This window comes from Sapajus apella, unplaced genomic scaffold (genome assembly GCF_009761245.1).
Source record: "Sapajus apella isolate SASKATOON/1434 unplaced genomic scaffold, GSC_monkey_1.0 scaffold44, whole genome shotgun sequence".
Classification (NCBI taxonomy): domain Eukaryota; kingdom Metazoa; phylum Chordata; class Mammalia; order Primates; family Cebidae; genus Sapajus; species Sapajus apella.
In genome coordinates, this window is record NW_022436984.1 from 11,448,141 (window position 1) to 11,458,720 (window position 10,580).

Here is a 10,580-nt window from a genome sequence, read left to right on the forward strand (position 1 = left end):
AGTGATGTATTACTAAAAAAAAAAAAATGTAGCATAAAGGTATAGAATTGTGATTCTTTCTTAGAGGTGTAGAATATAGAATTTGGTAATACTTAATAAGCAATGAAATAACCCCTCTATTTTTAATAGATTAGTCCTAGAGAATATGTATGTAGTAAAAGTTGGAGTGGAATGTTAAAAATGAAGTAAAAATGGAATATAATCCATTGATATTTATCTTTTAACAAATGAAACATGCCGAGTAATTGGGTCATTTTTCCTTTAATATTTTGTCACTGTTATCAGTTGATCAGCTTCCTTTTTTTTTTTTTTTTTTTTTTTTTTGCAGCTCTAAACATATTTACAAAGACTTTGGCCAGAAAATTACTTTTAATGTAACTGGAAAATGTAGAACACAAAATAATGTGTGATAACTATTATGTGAGTGTTGAAATATGTATCTCTCTGGCTAGAATGGAAATATAGGTAAATACCAATTACAGTATCAAATATCCCAAATGATATTGAAACACATAGTATGTAGGCCATACTTTATGAAACACTAGAAAACAGACAAATGTCTTTAGAAGAGAAATATACACGAAAGTACTGAATCAATATATGATGTGACTGAAATGTTGAATACTAGAAGGGAAGAAGAGATGAGAGCCTTATATGCCTTTTTCTTTAAAGCAGAGGAAAACCACTGAAGGGTCTTCAGCAACAGATAATACAATGAGATTTTTAGAAAAGAGCACAGTAGCCACTATATGGAGACTGGCTTGGAGTGGAGGGGAGCAAAACTGGAAGCAGGAATATCATTTAGGTAACAACTGCAATGACACAGACATGATATGGTGGCATGGACTAAGATGATGACAGTGAGGAATTAAGAGGAGAGAACAGATTCCACAGAATTGTAGGTAGTATTCTCTTTAAGACTTGGAGATTGGTTATTGAGGGAGAAGGAGGACTCAAGGATGACATGTTGGCTTCGAGCTTGGGAAACTGACCAGAATAGATGGAGATGTGCTTTATTAACACAGGAAATACAGGAAAACCAGGTTTGGTGGGGAAGGTGACTTCAGTTTTGGAACGTTGAGTTTGTGTTTGTGAGATTTTTAAGTCCAGTGAGTAATTGGATATTTAGCATATAAACAATGTCTGAAGCCGCGCTATGGAAGAAGTCATCCAAAGAGACTATGTAGTACATGGAAAGCAGGAGTCAAAAGATCTACCCCTGAGAAACACCAACATAATGGAATGGGGGAGGAAGAGAAACCTGCAAGTGAGACTGAAAGAAGTGGCCAGAGAAGGTGAGACCTCGGAAGCCAAGGGATGGTGGAAATGGTAAACTCTGTTAGATGCTCTGGAGAAGTCAAGCAAGCAAGGACTGGAGTGAGTGTTGAACTTAACAGTGTGGATATCATCAGTGATCTTAAACTAGACTGTTTTGGTAGAACAGCAGAGAGTGGAAACCAGAGTTCCAAGCAGTCAGGAGACAAGAAAATGTAGTCAGTATGTGTAAACAAACGTCCAAAGAATTTCATGGGGTAAGGAGGAGAGACGTAAGGTTAAAGGGATGCTTGAGTTGAGGGTTTGTTGTAGATGAGAAGAATAGAAGCACATTTAAATGATTATGAGAAAAAGCCAGCAAAGAAGGAAGGGTTCAAGAAAGATTGGAGAAAAAGGAGATAATTGATAGACTAAGGGCCTTGGGAAGCCAGAGAGAATGAGATGTGGAGCACATGAGGGCCCTCTTCTGTTACAGTTTGTGAATATTCACTTCTTTAGCCACCTAATTGAAATAATGCTCTCATCTATGTAATTCTGCTGTAAGAAATTAATTCCTAGATATAGAAACTTGCCACCATGTTTCAGTGTCGAATCATTCATTTAGCAGACATTTACTTAGGACCATCAATTTACTAATAGATGGCATCTGCCAAGCACTGAGATAGCCCAACAGTTTGATAAACAAGAACTCAATACCTGGAATTACTGATTTTTTAATCAGTTCTTCTAAATATCACACTAGTATCTCAGATACCAGTAATTTTATTTTCTCACGACCTTCAGTAAATATTGTTTAATAGAAGATAGACTTCAGTTGATCACTGCAACAGAATCAGTGTTTTATATTTATGATTAAAAGTGTTAGAAAACTTACAATTTCAAAAATAATTTAGCTAACAACTACTTCCAAATATCTACCCTTGTCCTGTTGTCTTCATCTGATTATTTCAAATATGTTACATCTCTTAAATCCTTGGATAGGTGCTCAGAAAATTTTTGTCAAATGCAAAAATGCATAAAAGTACCCCGTCATCTGAATTTATTGCCACTCTTTTGAATCCACATTCATTGTAAAGAAATAACAATAGATACAGTGTCCTATAAAACATATTACATGATTTTTAGTCTTAACTATAGGCTTCCCAATAAAGCCATAATGAAATATATGTTGACCAGCTCTAACAGAATCTCAGATTTCTTCAAAACTTGCTGCTAGGTCTAGTACTTCTTCACATCTCACAGCTGAAGAAAAAATCCATAATAGATTGACACAAGGGCAGATCCATTGTCAGCTTACATGGAATTCTCTTCATCCTGAATACCATTACTCCAGATCTGGTGAAGGAAGAGCCCAGAAATAGCTATCCACGTTGCCCACATTATCATAGATCTGGATCTGGTCTTTAAAAATCCAGTTCTTTCTTTTTTTTATTTTTTTGAGACAGGGTCTTACTCACCCATGCCGGAGTGCAGTGGTGTGATCATGGCTCACTACAGCCTCAGCCTTCCAGGCTCAAGTGATCCTCCCACTTCAGTCTCCCAAGTAGCTGGGACTACCAGATGCATGCTACCATGCCCAGATAATTTTTTTTTCTTTCTTTCTTTTTTTTTTTTTTGGTAGATACAGGGTCTCACTATGTTGCCCAGGCTGGTTTTGAACTGTTGGGCTCGAGCAATCCCCCTGCCTTGGCCTCCCAAAATGCTGGGATTGCAGGTGTGAGCCTCTGCACCCAGCTGGTCTCTTAGTAATGGTCTTTCAAAACAAAAGTCTATTTCAGCACACTAGAGTCTCAAGATGAATGCATGAAATTTCATTATGTATTTGTATTTTCTTTATAGGATAAAGAGGCACAGAAAGAGATGCAAAAAATAATGACTTCCTTGAAGAGATAAATAAACGAATTTACTCTTCAACAAATCAGATGTGGTCTACCAAAACTTAAACTAATCAAAGTTGTGCTTTTATTATCCTTTTCTTCATTTTTGATGTAAGGGTATTGTGCTCAGATTTGAAGGTAAAGGCATGTTTCCACAGAATGCATTCCACTAGTAGCACTACAAAATTATGTTATTTGGAGAATCTATATACTATGTCAATATGTAATCTACAAACATGTGTGCTTTATATTTTTCTTATCAATAAACTGCAGCCTTCAGAATATTTGTTTAAATAAAATATTTAAATCCAATAAAATGAACTTTCATAAGTATTTTTTCAATTGAGACTTAATAAAACAAAATAATTTCATTAATGTGGATGAAAAATGGAAAACTGAGCAAAGGACACGAACAAGTTGTTGGCAGAAGAGAAAAAAGAAATGTAACCGGTAATCAAAAGACGTAAATAAAATTACAATAAAATACTGTTCTACCATCAAACTAGCAAGGACTTTTTTCTTTATTCCAGAAGCATTTAATGCTGGCAATATTGACATGACATGGAGCATTCTCATACATGGTTAGCAGGAGGATATTTTGTCAGTTGGGTAAACTAAATATAAAAATATTTTTAAAAAATTTTTAAAGAGTATTTTGGCACAAGCCTTTGGTAAAATTTATTGAGAGCCTTCATCATAGAAATAATCGTAAAGAGAAAACTGCAATGACTGATGCACAAATATTCATAAAAACATAACACTATGTCCAACAAAAAGAAAGCAGTTAATTACATTAAAATATAACTACAATCGAATGACATTTTGCCATTAAAAATAATTACACATATAGGCAAATTCACAGAACATCTTAAGTGCAAGTACAAGTTAAAAATACTACATACATAGGATCTCAACAGTATAAAAATAAGCACAGAAGAGCATCTCGTAGGGAATACACTAAAATAGTAGTAGCTTATATTTCTGTGGAGCTGTATTTTATTTCCTACGTTTTCCAATTTTCAGTAATAAAATCATTTTTTAGGTTGTACTTAGCAGTGAGTTATAAAGATTCCCTGCTACCTCTTAATCAGCCTCATCTTGAAAATCAGAGTAAAAACTTGGATTTTCTGTTTATTGTCCCAAATACATGGGTGTGCACACACACACACTCAAAATTTTAAGCCCTGATGTAGAGACATTTTAGTTGGGTAAATTAAGCTACCCCCTAACCCCATCTTCTATAACAGTCAATCAAGATACTGAATTAGTCCAGCTAGTTCTCACCCACTTTCCTCTGACAACTGGTCTAATGTTAAAACTCATGGCTAAATGGGGCAAGATCCTTGCAGGTTCTTTCATGGATATGCAGAGAGGCTATGGATACCTCTGACCATCTCTAAACAGCTAAAGGAAGATGTAAGTATAGAAATGTGAATCCAGCTAGCAGCAAATGACATAGAATCAACCATGTTGTAGGTTTTGTGGGAGCAACTCATTCCAGCAGAGTGGTGTAAACACTTCCTCTAGGAATTATGAGGACTATCAAGAAACATTCCTGGTGGGCAACAGTGGGATTTGGGACTCATAACTGGAACCTGACATAAGACCTAATCAGTGTTCCTTTATTATACTTTGACAAAATTCTTAATTGTTTCTCATGTCTTCAATTGACAAGTTGGTAACCATTGACTGGGTAATCAGTGTAGTAGTTTCTGGATATGAGCTTGACCCAATGGAAATGTAGTACTCCTAATTCAATCTTTAGAGAATTAGGAGTTTCTGACATATTTAGCAATTTCTCCAAATGAGTATTAAAAGAAGGAATTCCCCTCATCATCATGGAAGTAACCCTTCAAAGGAGCATTAACTCCCTGCTGTATGCCCCCTTCCAGAGTCATACTGTCATATCTGTAGTCTTCATAAAGCCATATAATCAGAGAAATTACGTTTGGAAGGTCGAGGCAAGAGGATCACTTGAGCTTAGGAGTTCAACACCAGCCTTGGCAACATGGTGAAATCCCATCTCTATAAAAATTAGCTGAGTATGGTGGTGCACACTTATAGATCCAGCTACTCGGGAGGCTGAGGTGGGAGGATCACTTGAACCCAGGAGATCAAGGCTGTGGTGAGCTATAATTGTGCCACTGTACTCCAGCCTGGTGACAGAGTGATACTCTTTCAAAAATTTTTTTTAATTTAAAAATGATTTTTAAAAATTAAAAACATTGCAAATAATTGCTAAATAGCTCAAAAACCATGAACAGGACTAGAATCTGATAACCTAGAAGGATGTGCTATAGAACAGTGGTCCCCAACCTTTTTGGCACCAGGGACCAGTTTCTTGGAAGACAATTTTTCCCCGGACCCGGGGGTGGGGGATGGTTTCAGGATGATTCAAGTGGATTACATTTAGTGTGTACTTTATTTCTAATGATTAAAGTGTAATATATAATGAAATAATTATACAACCCACCGTAATGTAGAACCAGTGGGAGCCCTGAACTTGTTTTCCTGCAACTAGAAGGTCCCTTCTGGGTGAAGGGAGACAGTGACAAACCCATCAGGCAATAGATTCTCATAAGGAGTTTGCAACGTACAGCCCTTGCATGCACAGTTCACAGTAGGGTTCGCCCCACTAATGCCACCACTGATCTGACAGGAGGAGGAGTTAGGTGGTAATATGAGCAATGGGGAGCAGCTATAAATATAGACGAAGCTTTGCTCGCTTGCCCACCGCTCATCTCTTGCTGTGAGGCCCAGTTTCTAATAGGACACAAGCCAGTTGCTAGTAGCAGGACCAGTCTGTGGCCCAGGGGTTGGGGATCCCTGCTATAGAGGATACATAGGATATTTTGTTCATTTAATCCTCAATCCAATCCAATGAGGGAGGTGTTCTTGTTTCCATATAGGTAATGACATAACTGAGGCTTGGAATAGATAAATAACTTGCCACAGGCCTTTCTTAACAAGTAGAAAGAGTTGGTACTTAAACACAGCTTGTTTTGACTCCATAATCTAGTCTTAGTTACTCACAGCAGATATATGAAAGGTACTGTGTAGATAAGGAAACAAAAAAGTTATGTGTAATGAGGCCAAGTAAAAACAGTTTCTACATTAAATACCCCTACTGAGTGATTTTCTTGAATGACAGGATTGCACGTAGAATATTACACTTACTCCAGGGAATTTCACACAAAGTGAGCCATGAGGACTCTGGTTTTCAATGGTTACTTCACTCACCACTCATGCTGCTTGACCTCAGAGAAGACAGAATAGCTGCGGAGTGTTCCTGAAATGAGGATTGTTCCTGCTGGATCACAAAGTCCAAGCTAATGGGACACTCTCTACTCACAGATGAAGTACACAAGCTGCTAACTTCTCAAGAGACTTCATGTACAGCTTTGGAAAGGGGGCGTTCTGACCCAATCTTTGAATATGTTTGATTTTGGAAGATAAGAATCAAACTGTATGTTGCAATTTCTCATAAAACATTAAAGAGATAATTTAGTGGTCCACTAAAATTTTAGTGATGTCCATGTAATTGTGATGTTATCTTTCTTACTAAATAAAAAATGGTCTTTATTTTAATATGAAAATCCATGCCACTTCTCATTTATGCCTAAAAGTTATCAAAAGGCTTTTCATTTGTTAGTATTTTTTATACTTTTGGATTTCAAAAAGTAGTGGTACAAGCTGAATGGAACCAGCTTTTACACTAAACTTCTCATTTTACCAATAAACAGTTTAAGCGTTGATGTGTAAGTAACAGGGTCAGGGTCAGAGAACTGTAATGACCAAGTCAGGACTGGGATCCAGCCCTTGGAAACTCACTTCTGCTTTCTTTGAGTCGGGGCTACTTATGTTTAATTGATTGGAGTCCAATGTGTCTGATGTAGAATGGTGGCTCTAAGAATGATAACACTTACCTGGTGATTACCTATGCCAAGTGTTTTTCCTATATTGATATATTTAATCCTCACAGCAACCTGTAAGGAAGGAACATTTGATATTACTCCATTTAAGATAGGGGAGCTAAAGTGTGAGATATTAACATGCCTAACACTGTGAGCAAGGGATTTGAACTTGGGCAGACTGCCCCATAGTCCATGTTGCGGCCAGCCACTGTACAATCCTGCCAGCAAATGGGGGAATTGAGATGTGGGAAGTGAAAGAAAGTGGAAAGACCGAAGGTAGGAAAGGAAACAAGGGAAAGGAAAAAGAGAATTTTTAAAAGCAGAGGGCAGTAAAGAAAGAAGGAAAACAAAAGGAGAAAAGGTAAAGAAAAATCTTATATTTTGGATATTGATAGACATGTTCTAGTATTCCATCGTAAATTTCCACCAACCTCTTTTATATCTTAATTTATATTTTTTTCATACACCTCTTCCTTCCCCTCCTCAAGATAAGGAAAGAGAAAAATGAGGTAGTGAAACCTGTTTTTAAGGACTTGATCTACTTGAACTGAGTGTGTTGAGAAAGCTTTGGTTATGGACTTTGTGGCCTGTTGACTGGGAAATTAACAAGAATAGTTGACTTCATAAAAACAAGAGGCATTTTAGAACCAATAAAGTTAATACTTTAAGTACTGTGATTTTGGAGCCCCTCGACCTATATTTTGCTTTAGATACTTGAAGCCAAATCATAAGATTTGGTTTTTAAAAATATTGAGATACAATTGATATACAAAAAATTGCAAGTATTTAAAGTGTATTATTTGATAAATGTTGACATGCGTACATCCACAAAACCATCACCACAGTTAAGGTAACGAACATTTTCATCACCTCAAATGTTTCTTCATGCCCCTTGGTAATCTCTCCCTCTTGCATCTCTCTCTGCACCCCCATTCCAAATAGTCACTGATCTGCTTTCTGTCATTATGGATTACACTTTCTAGTATTTTATATAAGTAGAATTATCATTATGTACCCTTTTATCTGACTTCTTTCATTCAGCATAATTATTTTGGGATTTATCCCTGTGGTAGCATGCACTAATAGTTCATTCCTTTTCATTTCTGAGTAGTAGTTTACAACAGAAATACACCAGTTTTTTTCTCCACTCATCTATTAATAGACATTTGGGCTGTTCTCAGTATTTGATTATAACAAACAAATCATTTATAAACATTCATATAAATATCTTTGAATGTACATATGCTTTCATTTCTCCTGGATAAATACCCAGGAGTAGAAAGTATGGTAGATATATATCTGCCATTTTACAAAACACTCAAACTGTTTTCCAAAGTGGTTTTACCATTTTACGTTCTCACCAAGAGTGTCTGAGAGTTCTGCTTGCTTGACTTTCTTAACAACACTTGATAGGGTCAGTCTTTTTAATTTTAGCTACTGTACTAAGTGTGTAGTATATCTGATTGGGGTTTTAATTTGTATTTCTCTAATGACAAATGATGTTGAGCGTTTTTTCATGCATTTATTTGCCATTGGTATATTTTCTTTGGTGAAGTATTTATTCAAATATTTTGACCATGATTTAAATTGAGATGTTTTGGTTTTTTTATATAATTTGGAGTATGACTTGAAGTTCATTTGTTATGTTACTTGGATGTCTAATTATTACAGCATTTACATTTACAAACTGGCAATCTATCTGATACTCCATCACATATCTAACAAAGTTATGCCTCCAAACCTGTTGAAAAGACTATTGTTTCTCCACTGAGTTGTCTTTGTACCTTTGTCAAAATCAGCTTTTCATATATGCATGGGTCTGTTTCTGGACTTTATATTTCATTCCATTGATCTATTTATTTATCTCAACACCAATACCATACTGTGTCGATTAATGTAGCTTTATAGATTTGAAACCAGGTAGTGTGACTCCTCCAACCTTGTTTTTGTTTTGTTTTCACTACTCTAGTTTATTTGCATTTAGATGTGAATTTTAGAGTTAGTTTTTTAAATTTCCATCAAGAAAAAAGTGGCTGTGATTTTGGTTGGGATTGCACTGATCAATTTAAATTGACATCTTACCAATTTTAAATCTTTCAACCCAGGAATATGGTGTACCTCTGAATTTATTTAGGTCTTTAGTTCCTTTCAGCAATGTTGTGCAGCTTTCAATATACAAGTCTTTCACATTTTTGTCACACATATTCCTATTTCATATTTTGATGCTATTATATATTTTTAATTTTTTATTGTATATAGAAATGCAATTTATTTGTGTACACTGATCTTGCATTCTGTGACCTCTTTAAACTCACTTATTATTTCTAGTAGTAGCTTTTTTTGTAGATTCCATTAGATTTTCTACTACTGTGATTATATCAGTTGTGAATAAAGACAGTTTTACTTCTTTCTTTCTAATCTGAAGGTTTTGTTTCATTTTTCCCTTATTGCACAGGCTAGAACTTTCAACACCATTGAATAGAAGAAAGCAAACGTTCTTATTTTATTTCTGATCTGAGGGGAAAGATGCCATTTTTTGCCCTTGATTATAATGTTATCTGTAGGTTTTTTTAGGTAACCTTTTTCAGGTTGAGAAGTTCTCTTTTGTTCATATTTTGCTGAGCTTTTTTTAATGGAATTAATGCTGAATTTTGTCAAACGTATTCATTGAGATGATCATATGGTTTTGCTGTTTTAGTTTGTTTATATGATGAATTATATTTGATTGTATTTTTAAATATTAAGACAGCCTTGTATTCCTGGGATAAAATTAACTTAGTCCTAACATATTATTCTTTTTATTGCACGAGTGGATTTGCTAAAATTTTATTTTAATTTTTTGCGTAAAGATTTACAATTTATATTGGTCTGTAGTTTTCTTATAAAGTCTTTTTCTGATTTTGGTATCAGAGTAATTCTGGCTTCAGAGAATGAGTTAAGAAGTATCCGCTCTTCTTCGTTTTCCTTGAAAATTTTATGTAGAATTGATATTGTTTCTCCCTTAAATAGTTAGTGGAATTCACTAGTGAACGCATCTGGACCTGGAGTTTTCTTTGTTGGGGGGAGTTTTCAACTACAATTTCAACTTCAATTCTTTTAAGAGATACAGGGCTATTTAGATTATCTTTCTCTGAAATGATCTTTGGTAGTTTGTATCTTTCAAATAATCTGTCTATTTTTCTATTTCATCTAAGTTGTCAAATTTATTGGCACAAATTTAATAATATTCCCTTATTATTCTTTTATTATCTATCTAAAATCTGTAGTGATGCCACCTCTCTCATTCCTGATATTCGTAATCTGTGTTTTTTCTGTCTCCTGTTTCATGTTTGTTTCTTCCTACAAAAAACCTACAGGTAACATCATAACCAATGGCTGGAAGTTTATCAATGTTATTGAGCTTCTCAAAGACACAGCTTTTGGTTTCATTGATTTTCTCTTTTTCTATTGTCTGTTCTATTGATTTCCATTCTCAACTTTATTATTTTCTTCCTTCTCCTTACTTTGGGTTTTA

The 10,580-nt window shown here is 35.2% G+C and overlaps 1 protein-coding gene across 6 annotated transcripts in view; it reads left to right on the top strand.

Annotated features, from left to right (window-relative positions):
• LOC116524180 (regulator of microtubule dynamics protein 2) overlaps positions 1–3,657 on the top strand; it is a 70,901-nt gene extending 67,244 nt beyond the window's left edge. For 5 of the 6 annotated variants that reach the window (XM_032239341.1, XM_032239342.1, XM_032239343.1 and 2 more), the window contains exons 11-12: positions 673–805; positions 3,115–3,185. In XM_032239341.1, coding sequence (XP_032095232.1) covers positions 673–805; positions 3,115–3,119 — 138 coding nt within the window. In that variant the 3' untranslated portion in view covers positions 3,120–3,185. Of the gene's footprint in view, positions 1–672; positions 806–3,114 lie in introns of all 6 variants that reach the window. The other variant, XM_032239340.1, reaches the window with a different exon arrangement.
• Positions 3,658–10,580: the final 6,923 nt, after the last annotated feature.